This window comes from Ascidiella aspersa, chromosome 8 (genome assembly GCF_963924565.1).
Source record: "Ascidiella aspersa chromosome 8, kaAscAspe10.2, whole genome shotgun sequence".
In the NCBI taxonomy this organism is placed as follows: domain Eukaryota; kingdom Metazoa; phylum Chordata; class Ascidiacea; order Phlebobranchia; family Ascidiidae; genus Ascidiella; species Ascidiella aspersa.
In genome coordinates, this window is record NC_139454.1 from 17,524,090 (window position 1) to 17,543,742 (window position 19,653).

The 19,653-nt window shown below is 38.9% G+C and overlaps 2 protein-coding genes across 2 annotated transcripts in view; one reads left to right on the forward strand and one right to left on the reverse strand.

The window, feature by feature from the left end:
* LOC146136606 (staphylococcal nuclease domain-containing protein 1-like) overlaps positions 1-19,653 on the forward strand; it is a 26,733-nt gene continuing 7,080 nt past the window's right edge. Inside the window, exons 1-15 of the mRNA XM_083395120.1 lie at positions 1-138; positions 221-370; positions 555-675; positions 973-1,054; positions 1,171-1,331; positions 1,534-1,612; positions 1,857-2,034; positions 2,492-2,598; positions 2,722-2,904; positions 3,651-3,792; positions 4,213-4,313; positions 4,737-4,847; positions 4,966-5,088; positions 5,484-5,575; positions 5,866-5,975. Coding sequence (XP_083251246.1) covers positions 55-138; positions 221-370; positions 555-675; positions 973-1,054; positions 1,171-1,331; positions 1,534-1,612; positions 1,857-2,034; positions 2,492-2,598; positions 2,722-2,904; positions 3,651-3,792; positions 4,213-4,313; positions 4,737-4,847; positions 4,966-5,088; positions 5,484-5,575; positions 5,866-5,975 — 1,824 coding nt within the window. The 5' untranslated portion in view covers positions 1-54. The remainder of the gene's footprint in view (positions 139-220; positions 371-554; positions 676-972; positions 1,055-1,170; positions 1,332-1,533; positions 1,613-1,856; positions 2,035-2,491; positions 2,599-2,721; positions 2,905-3,650; positions 3,793-4,212; positions 4,314-4,736; positions 4,848-4,965; positions 5,089-5,483; positions 5,576-5,865; positions 5,976-19,653) is intronic.
* On the reverse strand, positions 6,679-15,140 carry LOC146136607 (leucine-rich repeat-containing protein 4-like). The gene is made up of 12 exons (XM_083395593.1): positions 14,898-15,140; positions 13,755-13,928; positions 12,850-13,104; positions 12,040-12,249; positions 11,184-11,314; positions 10,718-10,854; positions 10,281-10,451; positions 9,170-9,408; positions 8,126-8,264; positions 7,760-7,877; positions 7,134-7,708; positions 6,679-6,801 (listed from the first exon to the last, which is right to left on the reverse strand). The coding sequence occupies exons 1-12, from the start codon at positions 15,138-15,140 to the stop codon at positions 6,686-6,688; spliced, it is 2,508 nt and encodes an 835-aa protein (XP_083251719.1). The 3' UTR covers positions 6,679-6,685.

Below are 19,653 nucleotides of genomic sequence, written 5' to 3' on the forward strand. Positions count from 1 at the left end.
AGGTTTTAGCTGCTTTATTAGCTCTAGGCTTGTATGTTTTAATTTATCAATAAAATGTCCAAACCAGTTAATGCAAATGCCACTACAGCTGCCCCTGCTACTGCTGGGGTTAAGCAAGGAAGAGGAATTGTCAAGCTGGTTAGTTGTTTTTATTCAAAAACTGTATTTTATTTTTATCAGTTGCGTTAAATAAAACCTTTTCTGTTGTATTGTACAACAGGTTCTTTCTGGTGATGCCATCATCATTCGTGGCCAGCCGAAAGGTGGTCCACCACCTGAGAAGCAAATTAACTTGTCCAACATAGTTGCACCAAAATTGGCAAGAAGGGCCAATCCCAACTTTGAAGATTCGGTTGAAACCAAGGATGAGGTAAATTAGCAAGTTGTTGAATTTTTAACTGTAAAACTTAACTGCGAAATCTTATTGGTAAACATGTTATACTAGTTAAAATATACTAATTACTCATGAGCAACATATTTCAGCAATGTTTTACATTCTTGTCTAATTTTATATTACAATGTGCAGCTATCTATTTAAAGTTTTTTTTTTACAGCCTTTTGCTTGGCAGTCCAGGGAAAACTTGCGAAAGAAGATTATAGGCAAAGAAGTTTTCTTTGTTATTGAATACGCTCCAAGCAATGATAGATGTTACGGGACTGTTTATTTGGGCACCAGTAAGTTGATTTTATTTGTATTTAAAATCGATAAAATGACGTTGAAAGAAAATAGCCAAACCTTTGTGGGCCAAAACTGAATAGGGATTTACATGTTCATAATGGCCATGTTACTGGTACCAAACTTGCGGTAGCAATAAAAAAATTAGGTGAGTACCTTTATTTATGATTTTAGAAATAAATGCATTCAATAACACCAAGTAAGAGTGTTGGTATTGAACCATTACTGTTTCTATGCTCTGGTGTACTATTAACCAGGTTCATTATTGTTTAATTAAAAAACAATCTTCAATTTAGGTACCAACGGTGAAAACCTAAATGAAATGCAAGTAAGCTCTGGAATGGCTGAAGTCCGAAGGGTTAATGTCAGATCAGACAAGTAAGTGCTTTTACAGTTTTGTTTTAGTAAATTTGGTTAAGTTATAGTTTTAAAACATCATGTTTGTAATGAAATTGTGCAAACTATAAATGCTTAGTATCTGTTGTTTTATAAAGCACGGAGCATGCTCATCTTATTGAGCTGGAAGATCAGGCCAAGGCAGCAGGAAAAGGAAAATGGCAGGAGCCAAAACCAGATGATGCTGTACGGTCAGTAACTTGGCAAATTGAGAATGTTCGAAACTTTGTCGATTCTCATCATGGGGAGCCAATTCCAGGTAAAAACCTTGTTGTTCTAAAAAGTTGCTTGTTTTTTATACGTATTTACCAGACTAGCTTGTTGTTAATGAACCTCACTTTGCCCATCAGGCATCAACACATGAACATGATAACTAAGAATACAGATATTTTAAGTTGTCATCTGCTTGTTTTTAAGTAGTTTGTTCAGGTATCTTTATAATGCTAATTATGCCATTTTAGCTGTGATTGAGCATGTGAGAGATGGAAGTACAATGAGAGCTTTCCTTCCAAGTCACCACCTTGTCACTTTTATGCTCAGGTAAATACATGGACAATGTGAATCGTTTACTACTGAGTTAATGTTTTTTTCAAGAAAACGACTTTTATGCTAGCTGTTGGCTGTTTGTTTTTATTTTTCTCTCTTAAAAAACAAACTAACAATATTAGGTTATTTTTCCATAATTGCGTGACAGTTAGTGCAACATTTACCCTAAATGTCAACAAGTTACTTGCAATTCTGCCAATGGTATCAGAAGATATGATAAGATTTTTCATGTTATCAGTGGAATAAAATGCCCATCGATTCGACGCGATCCAGATGACAACAAGAAGGAGATTGCCGAGCAGTTCGCCGCCGAGGCAAAGTTCTTTGTCGAGTCAAGGTTGCTTCAGCGTGATGTCAAGATTATCTTGGAAGGTGTATCTAACCAGAACACGCTTTTGGCAACTATACTTCATCCGGTAATTATGACGACTCTTGTTGTTTGTATACAGCAGCTAGAATTATGCGTCACACAAACTAAACACACACTAATGGTTGTTGCTCGGACAAAAATGATTAAAAAAGTGTTTTACTCTCTGTAATTATTATGTATAATGCTTCTTAGAGCAAATATAATTAAGGTGGGGGACTCTTTTTGCCGTTTAAAACGTTCTTCTTTTTCCACTAAAATACCTAAATAGTTATTCAAGCCATTGATTTTACGCGTGCTTAACTGTGTATAAAAAAGTAAAACTCAACGAAACTTACAAACCGGAGTCAAGTCTGATGTTTTAACAAGACGTGTTTACTGTTTAAGGCAGTATTGATGCCACTGCAGCAAAATATCTATTCTACTCAACAAACGTTTAAACCTGTATACAGTTCAGAAATTAAACTTCACAGTTTTATTGAAACAATATTTGTGTTTTCACAAAGAATGGAATCGTCACTGAGATGCTGCTTCGCGAAGGTTTCGCCAGATGTGTTGACTGGAGTATTACGTCATACTCTCAAGGATCTGAGAAACTCCGCGCCCTAGAAAGGTAATTTCACAAACTCTAACATTTGTTTTATTCTGTTTGCAAATACTAAGGAGACTCAATGTAAAGTCAATACTCAAGGTTTCAAAATCTAATAAAGTAAATGTGATAAATTATTCTCTTTAGGCAAGCCAAGGATAAGAAGGTTCGTCTGTGGAAGGATTACGTGTCCAAGACGGTGGAGATCGACCCTAAGGAAAAAGAGCTTACCGGCAAAGTAATTCAGATAGTCAACGCTGACGCTATCGCCATTAAAACCCCATCCGGTGATGTCAGAACCATACATTTGGCCAGCATTCGGCCTCCCAGGTAAGAAACAAATCACAAAAAAATGTCTAAGACATCATTTGGTCGTTTTCCTGTCCTGCGTTTTTTAGTGGAAACAGTTCAAAATACGTTTTTTGAATGTTATGTTGCACCAATCGTTTAAAGAAAAGAAATATTCGTAAATTTATATAGTGTATTCGCTAGTTTGGGCATTTGCACGTTAAAAGCGTTAAATGTGAGAAAAAAACAACATAACTCTAAAAATTTTGAAGGAGGGCAGTGGTGCATGTTGACATCGAAATGTTTTTTTGACATGATTTCTACATTACGTTCAAGGATAACGTCTTCACTGCAACTCTATCATGCATTGTTGCAATGACTTAAGTCAATGACTTGAGTCAATGAAATGACGTCACTTAAGTGAACTTAAGTCACAATAACTTAAGTATACTCTTTTCAAATGAATTTCAAGACTTGACTTTAGTCTTTTAGACAAATAACTCTGGTTAAAATAAAGTGTTTTCATTAAGCATTTTTTTAATTTAAAATTTAGCTATTTATCCTAATTTTCGCACATAAAATAATTTGCTTGCCATGTTGTGTTTTATTGCTATGTTGTTGTTTTTAGTTCCTTAAAAACTACAATTGTTTAACGTTTTTTTTTATGGCAAGGATGTGACTTAAAATTGACTCGCTCAATTTATGACTTGACTTGTGCAACTCTGGTGACTTGACTGAAACTTAAGTCGTTTTAAATGGCTTGTTTACAACACTGCTATATTACCCAGGTACGATGACGTGACGTTCCAAAAGAACAAGAAGGACGCTGCTCCACAGGAACAGAGCGGTGGCAAGGGGCGTCCCCTATACGACGTCCCATACATGTTTGAGGCGCGCGAGTTTCTTCGCAAAAAGCTGATCGGCAAAAAGGTGAACGAAAAAAATCGGGATTCGCTTGAAATGTTTTTCACAAAAAAACGTAGTTTTTCTTATAGTTGCTTGGCGTTTTAACTTTTGTTAGGTTGTAACATGTATTTTGGCTGCAATCTTTTTTTTGTCTGTGCTACACCACGGGGTTCCGACTGTGTTTTGTTCATCACGGGAAAAGCGACTATTTTTGTTAATTAAGCAAGCTTTAAAAACTGGATTCTTATCAATTAAACAAAGAGACGAACAAAAACTTTTTTTATTAAACATTTCGCAATCTCCATATTATTAATGGATTTGTTTAAAATAATTCACTCATATCATTTTATTGCTACGAAACCAGTGCAGTTTTAACTTTTCTCAAAAAAGCAAGATAAACCATGTGTGATTGCTTTTGTGTGACGTTGTCTTGTTGTATACCAGGTTAACGTGAGTGTGGACTACATCAAGCCTTCCAGCCCAGCCACCGAGACCCTGTCGGCATTCTCAGAGCGCACGTGCGCCACCGTGCGGAGCGCTGGAGTGTAAGTTGCATACATATAATAAGTAGAATAGTACTTTCGGATAAAATAAAACCGATATATATAAATATATATCTAGCGATCTTTTTTACCGCAGACCCCTGAAAAATAGTTTGCTTCTTGTGGAATTTTATGGATGAAGTCATATAAATTTATGTCACAATACCAACAGACTGCTGTTTCTGGTCCTTTTCCCCCAAAATTTTAAAGCGCCATAGAGTATAAATATACATTCAGTGCGAAAACGTTTTAGCACATTTTCTTTAAAAAATAATTACTTTACGAATATACTCTAATATTTCAATTAGGCCTGTACGGACCCCCTATTTATCTCGTTCACGTACCCCAAAGGTGTCCATGGACCCCAGTTAAATAACCCCTGATTTATAGTATGTTTAGTTTTATAAACTGCGCGTTTCTTTGCAGAAACATTGCCGAAGCCTTGGTGAGCAAAGGTCTTGTGAAAGTTGTTCGACATCGTCAGGATGATGACCAGCGATCAGCTCACTACGACGACCTGTTGGCTGCTGAACAAAGGTGAGACAGAGCGACTATGGCTTGTCAAACTAATAACATTAATTAGTACAATAAAATATTCGTTTTAAATACTACACCCCCTTAAAACGTGTTTTAAAGTTCATTTCTTGCAATTTAGAGCAATCAAGGCGGGCAAAGGCGTAAACAGCAAGAAGGATCCGCCAATTCATCGGGTCGCTGACGTATCTGGTGACGTCACGAAGTCGAAACAGTTTCTGCCATTTCTGCAGAGAGCTGGAAAGTAAGTTTCTTCCTTGATTTAGTTAAAACTTTTAACGACTAGTTTGTTGTGGGCATTTTGGAAACATAACCCAATAAGATTAAAGTATTTTTCACAAAATATTGGTATTGAAGTGGTGTTAAATGATTGATACTTAACGAATATATTTGTCTTAGAGAACTTGTAAATAGCGGTTTTAAAAAGTAATATTGCTTTTATTAAAAGGCAAATTAAAATGTAATATCGCTTTTATTTTACTTTTCGTTTGGTTTATCTAGTAGTGCTGGTCACTTGAACATAAAATAACTTACCAAGTTAGACAATGGGGCGCCTGCAACCTTGTATAAAAACAATTTTTTTTAGTCAAAAATGTCCGATTGTTGTTCAATTAAACCTCTATGTATAATCACATCCAGATCTGAAGCTGTGGTTGAATATGTCTTCGGTGGTTCGAGGTTGAAGCTCTACTTACCAAGGGAAACTTGCCTTATCACCTTCTTGCTGGCAGGTAAAAAGTCATTTACAAGCCAAACTTGGACTAAAAGTTTTGCGTCTTTTCATTATTTCTTTACCATCTGTGACCGACAATGTCTTTAATACGTTTTTTGTCCTGTTCAATGTTTTTTTGAACACATGACTATATATTGCGCCACCGCGCTCGACCTGAAGGACAGTTTTAAGGAAGACTAATGCGCACCTTGATGTTTGCAATTGTTGTACTCATTGCAGTCTGCGTACTGTGTAGCAATGTTACATTTGCTACTCCTACATTAACAACCTGTTATGTCGTCACTGTAGGAATCGATTGTCCCAGAGGAGCCCGAAACGGAGCGCAAGGAGTCATGGAAGCCGACGCTTTCTCTGCAGAGGCTCTCGCACTTACTAAGGAGTACTGTATGCATAGAGAGGTAGGATCACGTAACACTTATTATCTACGTTTAGCTTTTATTTTAAGCCTTTACTAGAAGAAATACCATGCGTTGCCCAGGTTAAATAGAGCATTTACCAGTTTAATTCTAACTGGTAAAAAATTAATTCCACCCACAATAACCACCTGAATTGGTCCAGCATGAAGGTCAAAATTTATGTCGAAATAAGGTTCCAAATCTCACGCTTCAAACACAAAACACAGTATTTTACAAGAAGACTTATCCAAGTTCAAAGCATAAATCTTTACTTGGAATTACCGGAAATTATGCTTCGTACCTACTTTATACTAAACAGATTAAATATTTAATCGCCCACCATACATTTATTCTAGTACATATACCGATGCATTTGTCCGTGTACAACTGTACATTGCTAATTGGCTGGCATATTGTTTTTCTTAGACTCGAACAAATTGTAATGCCTTACACTCTTGACTTTTTCCCGGAATGTGATTTTCAGAAAAAAAAAACAACTAAAGCCGCTTTGTTTAATGAAACGTTTCACGAAAAAAGGTCAACGAACATGTATCGACCTTAGGCAGCACATGATTTGACAATTCTCGCTCATCCAATGGGCGAAGAATTAAAAAGTTAACATCGAAACATTCCAATTTTTGGCGAGTTGGCTTCGCCTCATCCCAACCCGCTTCGAACTTTCCCATCGTGTGTTCACATTATCGCACCGCACTTCAAATTTCTGTTTCCTTGTGATTGAGCAATCCCTCCAGACTTCGCATACGTATCGGAATTTTACGCTTCGGTGCTTCGCCCGGTCGCACGCTGCGCAGTTCCCGTGTGAGAAGAGCTAAAAAAAAACCAGTTGAATATTTGATTTTTCTTGTGGACATAAGTTACGTTGAACGATGGCTTTAACATTGAATTTCGATTTCATTGGAATTGTGGATTGCAAAGACATCGTAATTGTAGACATCGGTGAATTTTGACGACGTAAACACTAATGGTGGTTCACAGCTATTGTCGAAACGTTTTTCGTTTTACGATACTCTCGTTAGTCTGTTTCAATGTTAAAAGTCTTTTGAGAAAACGATGTCTGCATAAAATGTCAGTACTTTAGTGAAACTACAGGCGTTTATTAAACATTGAGCAAACGTGTCAAAGGTATGGTAGTGACCTTACCTTTACTGAGGTCAATGTCTTGCATCCTCGGAATTTCCGAATCCCCACTGGGATAAGTCGAGAAACTCGGCTTCTTAAGGTTGTCGCACGAGCGGTGATACACTTTCGCATTGTTATGATTCAAAGCGTTGCTATTGTTACCGTTTATGGGCGTGCGCGCGGAAATAATCGGCTCTCCATCCTCGGGAATACATCCGTGCACACTGCGCCTCTGCAGCGCCACCTGCTGACACGATGCCGCTATGTTGCTTAGCAACTGTTTGGGCGGCCGGTTCGGTAAAGTTTGGGAACCGCTCTGTTGCGACCCCGCGTTTCGTGACGTCACACGGTTATTGTTGCTGCTGCTCCTGTGGTCTAACGTAGCGAACTTTAGTTCTTCCGGCGGAGGAGGCAAGACGTGAACCAGTTTCTCTGGCAGCGATGAGTAGCCGGGTTTCACGTGATAAGTAGCGCCACTGGGGTTCCATGACACGCTTGACATTTCCGTTGGGGGGCGCGTCGGAGTCGTGTCGGCGGACGTTGAACTAAGTTGAAAGGTCAGCGTGATAAGTGAAATGTGGGAAAAGAGTTCTGTTCTAAACACCACAGCAGCAAAAGCATTACTGTTATCGTTTAATTATGCAAACCTTGCTGTGTAATGCTGCGTGGAGTTCAGCGACGTCAAAGTCTGGTTTTCAATTGTAGATTCCATTTGACGAATCGAGCCGCGGTCGCAAGTTTCACGTAATACCGAGTTTCCGTGGTCTGTAAAAAGGAAAAAGTATTCATCACTTTGACTTGTATAATTTTTTAGTTTTACCTAGTCGAGTACTGTATGTCTGTGACGAAAACCCTGTTTTGTTAACTCACATACATACTATCACATTAAAACGTTTCCCGGTAAACATCTGTGTTTATCGGTATCTGGTAGATTTATCCAAGCTTTATCGTATCGTTTTGTTCTAAGACTAAAACAGCAACTAAATTCGTAAATACACAGTGAAAGCGTTTACCGGAGTGATCATGTCGAACATGATATCGATGGCTTTCATTGTTGCGTTGACGCAACTTGTAAAACACTACTAGAAGTACAGCGGCGAGTAGGGTGATACCAACAAAGCACCCGACGATGATTTTTGTCGTCTCTACAACCTGTAAAACACATGTCAACCCTATGAAGATCTTCTGATATATACAAAAAACATCTTAATCGGGCCATAACTGCATTTTTGCGCAGCTATTTTGGAAAAAAAGCTGTTAAAAGCTTTTAGTTTGTATTAATTGTTAGTTGATACCGCCCTTATTTTAGAGACGACTTTAAAAGTTTTTTTGATGGTTAGCATTATTTGTTTTATATATTTTTGCGCAGCCATTTGAAAAAAAAACCTTATCGGCCAACCTGTTCAGGGGTATTTTGCGGACGAGTGAATGCCGGTTGCATGAAGTCGGTCACATAGTTGTTGACAGGCCGCAGTTGTTTGCTTGTCGTTGTCGTCAAAAATGCAGTCTGCTGCCTTTGTGTCGTCACAAATCTTGTTTTCGGTGCATCAGTTGCCTAAGTTCAACCGCACTGTTAACACTTGCTAATATTTTGTGACTATCATTTGCAATGGAATGAAATTGTTTTATATTAAACCGTAGTAACATATTTGTCCGGATTAATTTAAACGCGTGAATAATTCAATGGGTATAGTCAGTTAGCCGTTCAACTTAATACATTTAAACACCAGGTTTAAATGTGTATATAAAGTGCTGTCAGGGGTTCCCAACCTTTTTACGATCTCGTACCACTTGGACGCTCTATATTGCCACGCGTACCACTTATTGTAGAACCGAATCATATTTTATTCAGGAGAATAATATTGGCCTATTTTTAGCTTACAACTAGCATTAGCAAATTAAAATATATCTATATTTGACATAATTAACGCACACTGTCCCACAGCGTTATACGGGGTTTGAAAGCAACTGTGCACAATTGACATGACCTGTATTTTGAAGATCGTATTGTTAACAAACAACAGAATTAGTTTACCCCGTAAGAAGTCATCACGTACCCAGGGTCTTTCTGCTCGGCTATAAACGGTAGGTGCCGGGTTCTGGCTCTCGACCTTTCTTTCCGTCGCCTTGTAAACTGTGGTTTCGGTCGTTAGAACGGTGGTGTGCATCACAACCTGGTTCGGACCCGTAACGTTCAGGTAGATGCTCGACTGCGCCACTTCGCTACCGTCACGGGTCACTGCACACCGGTACGTCCCCGTGTCCTTCAAGGTCACGTGGGTAAAGTTGAGGGATCCTGCGGCGATAAGGCTTAACGTTACTCGTGGACATCTTGCCTATTGTAAATAACTTAGTGCAGTGTTCCTTAACCTTTTTTACTTTAGGGCGCACTTCGAAACATTTAAAAACATGACGGCGCATCCGGACCAAGCACAAACAAAATTTGAGTATTTCTTCTAAATTGCCTGCAATTATTTATTACATAGGCCTCATAGTTCCAAGCGCAATAGGAAAGTAAAAAAAACATGTGTTTCCTTTTGCCCGCGGCACACCTGGTAGCCTTCCATGGCACACCAGGGCGTCGTGGCGCATCGGTTAAGATGCCTTGGTGTATAGCTATGAAGAAATCTGTGCTTCATGAGTTCTGTCTCTCGTAGATTTTTGTTATGTTTGTTGTGACTATAACCGCCTCTTCAAGTGATAGTTTTATTTTAAATGTTCTTGCGTGATATTAAATTGGATCCTATTGACAGTTATTTTCGTGCGTTTAAACAAACGCTAACGATCAATACATTTATAAACTTTTAATTCGAGCTTGTACGAGGCCCTGTGTTTTGTCGATAATTAATTACACAGTAGCTTAGCGGGGTGACTCGGCATTGCCCTTCAAATGCTGCTGCCCAAATCGAGAAGCAGCAAGAAGGACCACCACTGCTTCAGCAAGGTTGCGGGCCACGTTCTGATAAGGACAATAAAATCAATAAATTTGTGTTGTAGGTCGATACAAGATGGGTATTTTCTCGAAAGGTGAACGAAAAAGGAATTTCGGTAACGCGTAATTGTGAATTTAACGACAATGATATATGTAAATTTTGCAGTACATATATTTTTTTTCAAATACTTTCACTCAACTACCATCGTTTTATAATTTCGGTATTTGCCACTTACCATTTCCAAGCATTGAAATGCGAACTTCGTAGATGCCGTGTCGTATCGAGGTGCCGTTTGGCATGAACCACACTATCTTCTCCACCTCTGGTTTACGCGTCACTGTGCTTAGTGTGGGACACGGAATTTTAACCGGGTCGCCAACCGATGCGTTCAGGCTCTTTCTGGTTGCTACAATGCCAAAACAAGAGATTATTGCTGATTTAATTATTTAAATCTTGCTCACTACTCGTACTGATACGTTTTACCTTGATTTGATTTTTACCTCGTATTATCGAGAAGACGAATCTTTATCCCGAAATAAATGTTTGCCTATTACCTTTCCTTTTAGTTCCAACCACTTTAAATCAATACTAATTTCACAATTGTCTCCCAAATGCAATTTTAGCGTTGCGCCCGTCTCAATGCTTAAGATTGATAATGGTTGACGCGCTTACCCCCATTGACACTCAGTCCAGCGCACGGCGGGTTGTCGATCCGTGTGAGGTTGAGCAGTGGCATGTTTTTGTAGGCTAATGGATATTTGCATCTGCCGCAGCTCTCCCCTGAACAAGTACGCCGCTCCTCGATGTATCTGTACCGGCAGTAATGGAAAACTGTGGTGAAACTGTGAAAATGTCCGTACCTTTTTATGTTTTTATGTTTCTGGAAATTTTAGGGTAAACGGTATATGAGTTTGCGTTGTTCTATATATCTTGTAATGTGAGATTTTTATGGAACAACAGATATCAATGCTAAACGTTCCAACATCAAAAAAATATATATATTGTCTTAAATATAGGTATTACGTTCATTTCAAAACACGTGGTATTTTTATCCATCCGGGACATATGTTAGTTTTTATACTCCTGTTGGTCAGCAGCTTGTTGTTCTTCTTTTTTTCAAGAAGATATATAAAGGTACCTGACAAAGGGAAGTAAGTCGCAGTTGCACAACCAAGGGTTAGCTTCCACTTGTAGTGATCTGATATTGTCGCCTTGTGGTAGAGCCGCATATGTCAATGTTTTCAGGTCGTTCGACGCAAGGTTCAAGCTCTGTTTGATGCACAACAATATTACTTCTCGTCAACTGTTTCCAAACAACCCTCGGTATTTTAATACCGATGATAAATATGAGTAGCGACTGAATAGAACAATTTGTCGATTAACGAAGCAATTTGTTATCGGTTTTAATATTAAATTTTGCAGGAGACGAGTAATTACTTCTATAGGGTGTTATTTTCGTCAAAAGACATATTATGGTATCGACACGGATCTGTAATTTAGGATGTGGCGCGGTTTTGCCCTGTAATGTCAGTTAACGATTATTTGCGTAAACACGCAACTGGTAAAATATTGGATATTTCCATCATCGAAAATAGCTCCTCTGTGATTTATATATTTATTCTCCAACATTTGAGCGACCTATTCAAATTACCTTTTTCAGGATGAATGGCACCTGACGCTCGTGCGTACAATGTGGGGAGCTTTGTCTTTTATGCATTATCCAGAAAATGTCATTGTTTTGTCGCATTTATCTTCTCTTATTTAGCGAAACTATGTTTAGGCGGGAGAAAAATTTTTCGGCGAGAAAAATCTTCGTGGTGCAGTTTGGGCACCATACTGTGCAAATACCATGCGTAAATTGAACGACTATACACGCAAAAATCCGGTATAGATGGCTGGTTAATGCATGTAAGTGGTGAAAAGTCAAAATGTCCCTCTTATCTCGAAAAACTATACAATGGATCCATAACATAAATAGATTATTCAAATCTTACCTCCAATGCCAATAAATGACGAAACGCATTGTCTTCGATTTCTGTGATGTCACAATACGCAAGCGACAGGGTGGTGAGCCTGGTCATCCCAAAAAACGTCTTGGCGCTCACACGACTGAATCTGTTTGATGAGAGGTCGAGCTGCCTCAGGTTGACAAGTGAGGGCATAGTAGGGGCGTTACGAAGCTGACAAGAATCCATTCGAAGCGTCTGCGATAAGTTTTTTTAGCGTTTAGTTTTTGGTCATTTCCATAGAAAATGTTCAACCTTTGGACTAGCTCTCTTTTGGACTCGCCATAATGTCGCCTACGATCGATCTTCCTGGCATACCTTGCCAGAAGCAATTCATAAAACATTCACGCCTATTGATTGCAATTAACTCGTTCAAACTGTGCGAAAATGAAAACGATTTGTGGGTGATCGCCTGTACCTGTAGCATATCCGACAGATTGAACAACGTGGCAAATCTTTAAATTGTTGTAAATTTTACATAAGTTCAGTTATTTAGCACTGTGGTGCATCTAATTTAATATTTTTTAAAGTAATATATATGGGAAGTTTTGCAATTATGCACCTAAATGCATATAGATCTTAAACTAATAAAGATTTAGGGACGCTTTTTATGAACCTAAGTTTATATAAAAACAATGATGTTGTAATTTAAGCTTTTCACCTCCTGGTTTGTATTCCCGGCATAATTATATTTTGCATTTGGTGCAAGCTTCTGCCGAGTTAAGCGCAATTTTAAAGCAATTTAAATGAAACTGATGTGTATGCGTGTTTGGGTTGGCATGCAATGATCCCACTAACCTCCAGGTTTTGAAGACCGCTGAGTGCTTGGTTGGAAATGTAGGAGAGCCGCCGGAGCTCACCAATGTCAAGTGTTTTTAAGGTGCGTCGGCTTTCTATGAAGTCATAGGCTAGCAGCTGTGTTATTGGATTGTTTCGCAGGGCCAAGTACTGCAGATTAGAAAGCCTGGCCAGCGCCAATCTCGGTACTTGTATGATCTTGTTCCCCGACAAGTCAAGTTGTTGCAAGCTTCGCAGATCGTAAAAAACGCTGCTCTATGAACAAAATTAAAAAAAACATTTGCCGCTTTTGCAGTATGCAGTTCATACGATATGTGCGTATTCTATTTACACCAGATGGTTTCAGGTTAATAGTAAGTGATTATTGCGCATAGGTTTCCTGTACAAGAGCTTAAGGGGGTACTAATAGCGCATTGCATACTATGTTTAAAACGATTTACGATCCACATAAAAAGAAATGATATTGGTGATGACTTTTTTCTCGACCAATTTATTACGTTATAGACTAAAAGACAAAAAGTAAAACCAATTGACTCGGAAAGCACAAGCTTCTTGTAATTCCACTTGTGATTTATTTTTATTCTGGATATACCAAGAAGCTAAAAGCGATCGATCTACGAGTGTCAGACACCTGATTGATTTGCTTAATCTTGGTTGACGGATTGGATCCTTTATCCCCGGTTACATTTCAACGTTGACCCTATTAGTTTTTCGACCGAACAGCAAATTGGTCAAATTTTATTGCATTGCCATCAGCAATATCTTAAATAGAAACGCAATTTTACGAACAACTATCGAGGATTTTTGGTTTACCTGAGAGATAACTTTTTGAGTTGTTGAACTTTATTTCTTGAAATTCTATATTGTAGCGACCAAACCCGTTAATTTATCCGCGCAGTACTTACCGGAATATCCCGAATATCGTTGTCGTTTAACTGAAGCGTCACCAAGTTTTCGAGCTTCCTGAATACATTTCGTTTAAGTGCCCTTATCTTGTTGTTGCCTAAACTTAGTCGCTCTGCGGGGGAGGAAATGAAGGAAGGTAGAGTACGAAGTCCCCTGCTGTCACAATTCACTACCTGAAATACAACATACATTCCATGTTTTATTCCTAATATCCAACTACGATATATTCGTTACTACTATACGCTCTGGCCTCTGACTACTGCAAATAACGCCTATGGAGCAAACACTGAAAATTGGTGATGGGGGTGGGCATTCATTTTAATTGAAAAAATGACTTACTGTAGCCCGATATAAGTATCGTTTACAGTGGAGTGTTTAGTTGGACCCGGGTAAAAACTACACGCTTTAACAACGAAATAATTTATATAATGTAGTGCGTAAAAATTACGAAAATAGGTTAAACAAAAATCCAGCTTCTTCTAAAGTGGACAATTAAAAGTATCCAAAAGATAATACAAATAATAAGGCTTTAAATAAATAACAGTATTAGTTAAGGAATGCTGGCTCTGTTCCAACCGGTCTACCTAAATAGCCGGTTGGAATATAATACATGAGGAATGGCATTTCCAATTTGTGTTCTTACGTAATTGCCCGTCATGCTTTCCCGCACCCATGCCACAACGCAAGTCGTGACTCATAAAATATTCATGCCCCACTTACCGCCGGCATACTTGGCTTGTTATTTTCCCCGTCGCTAAGCGCAAACGTGCCCCTAGCCCCCCAAGTGCAATTATGACAAAATTGCGCTAGTCTCTCCTACAGGTATTGACCGAGTACCTTATTTGCCTGTGTTTTTCAGAGCTGTTAAGTTATTCGCGCAATTTCTAATTCTACGTGTTTGCTAAACTGTTATCTAAACGAGGCATTTTTGGCATTTCAAAATAAAACTAACATTCCAACAATGATAAGACAGCTTCAGATTTTTTAAAGGCATTTTTCACACAGACGTTATTTACAAAAGGCTTTTTAAATGCTGCATTATATTTCGTGCGTTTTTCACCAAAACCAATGGTCAATATCTCGTCACTAACTATAAGTTTCAATACGAACTCATCAAAAAAAATCCTTTGCGGAAGACTGACCTTGTAGTTGTTGTAGCAGTCGCACTCCTGGCTGCATTTCACCTGCTGCGCCGCAACTTGCACGCAATTGTCCACGTAAAAGCACCACCACGACGCAACGCTCGCCATAACTGCCGCTCGGTAAAATACGCTGCAGATGCGACGTCGCGATGTAAACACCCGGCAATCCAATGTCGTCCTTTCTCTTTTCTTCGCACGACGCGCATGATCTTTATCGCCCACCTCCGGCGTCGCTGCTTTCATTATTCTAGTCGGCAGAGGGCGCCTCGAACCGGAATAGTCAGACATATGCGAAATCCGCCCTTTATACTATTTAACCAACTGGCGTGATAGTACTTTGTTGTTTAGCATAAGTATTATGTTTTGGACAATACCTATAGGTTAAGGTAAAATGTCCGCAGACCGTACCTGAAAAAGGCAAAAAACGTGGAAAAATGTGTTTTTATTGAGCAATTGTTAATTCACCAAACACAGTAAAATGAATACATAAATCTTTAATACTGCGTCAAATAAGTTGCGTTTTTTTTGTTAAAATTCTATAAAATAAAAAAACCATAAAATAAATCCAAATTTTTAAATTTGCAATTAGACGCTTTAATTCACATTTTCAACGAAGCGTGCGTAAAAGTCCAACCCAAATAAAAGATATATGTATTTAAATAATCGCGCGAACGCGATTGATTTACGTCACCTGTTCGCACAATAAAACGCGACCAGTTTTCGTGCGACTCGCACGAGTTGAAGCTTTGGTAACTCGAGAAAAATAAAACAATTTAAAACTTTTTACGCAAGAGTTGGGCGACTTGAGAGCGCGCGCGAAGATTTCGCCTCTTTAGAAGAGAAAACCAAGCAGCGACCAACGCGAGTGCGCAGAAATGGTCCCGAAGCCCGAGGTCTCAAAGACAAGCGAGCAGGGTCAACGGGCCCGGACAAAGTCGATAGATTTTAATTTCGCCATGCATTATTCACGCCGCTGACGCTCGCTAACTACCCCGGCCCAGGCACGCATTTCTCTAAATCACTGCGGATAAGCGAGCGGACTGCTACCTGCTTCATTAACCAAAGACGTGAGCGGCTGTTTATATACCTTAAAGATCAAAGTGGCAAGACTATTAGCACGCTGTGAAACACACAATATACTACCGACAAAGTCGCGCAATGCAGCACTTCGCCAACCAAGTTAGGAAGTGTTTACTTGACACGTTTATATTTAAAACAGCGGTTTCATTGTAGAATAACAGCACACTTTGATCCGTGAAATGTGCATAACTTGTATAAGCATCACAAACAAAAAGCAAAGCATCGTTACCCAAAAATATTTATTTTTAAACTTTTTATTTTTATTTCTTATTAGGTACTTTTTGATTTCGAACATAAAACAACAAAACGGTCCACTAAAAGCTAAAACAGTCCGCCCGATTCGAAGATAAAAAGACAAAGGAAAGCGTATGGTGCTCTTTTATGAGTGGCGCATTTGAGCTTTTAAAGATGGCGCGAAACGTGTGCAACAATCCAGTTGATATTACACTCCTAGAGCTGATCCGTTTTCTCTCCTTAACGAAACGATAGCGCCTTTTTTATTAGCTTTTTATGCTGACAAACATGTCCGATAACAAAACGACCCAGAGAGACCAATAGCAATTTTGTATACCACACGATATAATTAGTTACCATTGTATGTTGTATACTGGCGAGGAACTCACTCAAACAAACTCTTTATTTTCTGCAATAATTGCCTTAACGTAGAATTTTGTGACCAAAATACGTTTTTTGTTGGCAGAACACCAACACAAATCTAATTGTCGATGATAAATTTATCTAATTTCGAATATTTAGTTTGTCAACTAGCAATTCGTTATTTTCCAAATCCCTCTGCAAATCTATTCGTGTATTTTTTTAAGCAACGTGCGAAGGATTGATGGCTTTCTCACAACCTGATAGCAGCAAATCGCATTAGGCGTCCATTCGATATCGGTCCGCTCTTGCTCCTTCTCTTTCTCTCCTCTCTCCCCCCGCCTGCCCGTTGCTGTTTTTGTTCTAAATTTACCACTTGCACTGTGTGACCCGAAGTGGCCAGGAGCGAAACTTGGGGCGGGCCAGGGTCCATTAGCGGAACAACGTCTTGGAAACACGCTGACAAGTTATCGTTATTCTGTGTATATTCTTGCATGGTGTGTTGGCCCATTGACACCCTCCCTGGTTTTTCCTCGTTTTATAAGATGGAAGTTTCATAGATGTGGTCTTGGCCTTGGTACCATCTCCTAGCTACTGATCTTTTGACTCACAACTCTTGCCAAAGTAGGTAGACGTCACCTCAGCGTTAGAGCTCGTTTTTGTAATCATTAAGGGACAGTGACGTATTTTAGTAATTTAACTTATGCAACATTTCAGGGTGTGCGAAACTGGTTTCATTCAGATTTGGCACGAAACATCCAAACTTGTTTATGAGCTTAAATAAAAGCTTGTGTGTTTGTAAAAAAAGTTTCCGTGATTATGGTTAGCCTTTGATAGCCATGTTGCAAATTAGTGCAGACTTCACATAAATCAATAATAACTTTGAGTCACTAAACAGTTTTTAAAAACAGCAATGCCTATTTATAAGTGTACTGGCTTAATGCATCAAGGTGCCCAATAAATAGTCCTAAAACTATATTTGACATCATTTGTATACTTGTATGAAATTTTATCACACTTTGGCTGAGGTTCTTAACCGGGTTGGAGTTCTTCCCTAGGGGAAATTTTTCGGGGGGAATTTCGGAGTGTGAATAAGCACATTAAATTGGGAGTGAAATATATTTATGTAAGCTATTAGCAGGGTCCACCAAAATCAAAACAGTGCATGTGTTTTTCGCAAGCGAGAACAACTTTGACTGAAGTTCCTTATTATTACGCCAGAATGCGCTCTGCGTGGTCTCTCTGTATTTACCTTGTCTGCATATATTGTTTTTATCAAAATATTATTCAGCAAAGTAGATTACTTATAATTTGGTAATAATATAGCGGCTGAAAAGCTTAGAGATTAAAAAAAAAACATGTAGGATTACTTGACATTTTCCTTAACTGAATATTGCAAACTCGTAGCCTCGTCTTACGTTCATTTATGAGACTTAAAATGGCAAATAAATTGACAGAAAGTCTAAGACCACTCTTCGTTTTCTTAAACCTTAACTTTCCAGCATAACAATTCACTTAAATCGATAAAAGACTGGCGCGTTCATCGCACAAGGGTTGTGTACAAAACAACGGTGTTCCATCTCCGCGCGATTACATAAAGCTTCATAATTCCCTCGCGGATAAGAGGCCATGTAATTGCAACAAGAGTAAAACAAGAGACACACATTGCCTTGTTTGTTCACGTTTCAGCCATAAACCCTGCTAGGAATATTTTTTGGACCATACCGGGGTACAAACCACAAGCGCCTCGCCAACTTGTTCCCATTAGTGCATCAAGGGTAATTTCACAATACCTGTTAATACATAGTCACGCCCCTCTTACTAAAGAACGGTCGTTGCGGTAAACTGGTCTGTGGCTAATAATATTCAACCTTTTGGATTTTGGGTAAATTTTGTCATGTATTTAAAAAAATCTTTGGTGTATTGGCTGCACTATTGACTTTACGCAAGATTTGACGAACAACGATTAAAATCAATATACACACAAACAATTACATTGTTGATCGTATGCAGTTTACAGTTACACTAAAAACTCATTTAGTATTATAGTAAACCTACGCTTGAATTTGTGTAACTTTGATTATGCAGTTGGTTCCACGGGTTTTTTACCAAATTAGAACAAACACTAAACGTCTTAACAAAACGCATTAAACTGGAGCATTATTAAAATAATTTTGATTACCTTTGACTACATCCATTTAAAAACTATTTTTTTGCCTTTGTCTTTATTAGACTCTCGCACTTAATATCCAAGATGTGTTTTAAGTAAATACACCAAACTCAACAAATTGTTACATTTCGCGTGGTGCAGCCTCGCTATCGCTCCCGCGAACTTTATCAAATGACTAAACTTACAACTGAATGCTAAGAACTGATATCAACCGTGGACGCGGTCGCTTAAGAGTTTGGAATTTTTTTTACTGATACACAACTCACCTCTCCGAACAAACGCCCACTAACTAAAAACTAGGAAAAGTGCTCGCCTTTGTTTTTTATTCTACGCCAATGATCGAACGCTGCGATGCAATGACATCGAACGCCATTCCTCTTTTCTTAACGAAACTCGTCGAAACAAAAGCCTTGTCGTGTCGCGGAGGCTTACCCGTGCCTGATTTCCACTGGGATGCCTCGTCGGAAAATCATTACAGCACGGGCGTAATGACTGGGAATATGCGTCCGCTCAACACCAGCGCTCAATCTTTGCTGATCTGCAGCGGCCCTCCACTCCACTGTTCGCTTGTATTGTTAATTCGACACTTGTTCTTTTGCGCCGCCGCAAACCTTTAGCCATTAATCAAGGGCGGGCGTGGCGATGAGACACTCGCTGAATGACGCTCGATCGCCAAGCCTACGTCCCTATCTCGTTGGTTATCGTTGCAGACTGTGCATCATTTCACCGAGATTGCAACTGTCGCCCCAAAAGACTTATTCGCTATGCTAATGGCACAAATATTTATTTGTTTTTAGGTGCCCAAAATCTCGTCAAAAGCAGGCCTGTCGCTTTTTTTATAATAGCGGATTGGTCGCGTCGGTCATTTGGGCTAGCTCACACTGATAATAATAATTTATTTTTATTGCTTAT

Excerpts from the sequence above, each read along its gene's own strand:
- LOC146136607 (XM_083395593.1), bottom strand. The coding sequence starts at position 15,140 with ATGAAAGCAGCGACGCCGGAGGTGGGCGATAAAGATCATGCGCGTCGT. Across the intron at positions 11,315-12,039 it reads GTCATTTATTGGCATTGGAG|AGCTTGAACCTTGCGTCGAA; the intron begins GTAAGATTTGAA and ends TGCATCAAACAG. Across the intron at positions 9,409-10,280 it reads CATTTCAATGCTTGGAAATG|GATCCCTCAACTTTACCCAC; the intron begins GTAAGTGGCAAA and ends TTATCGCCGCAG.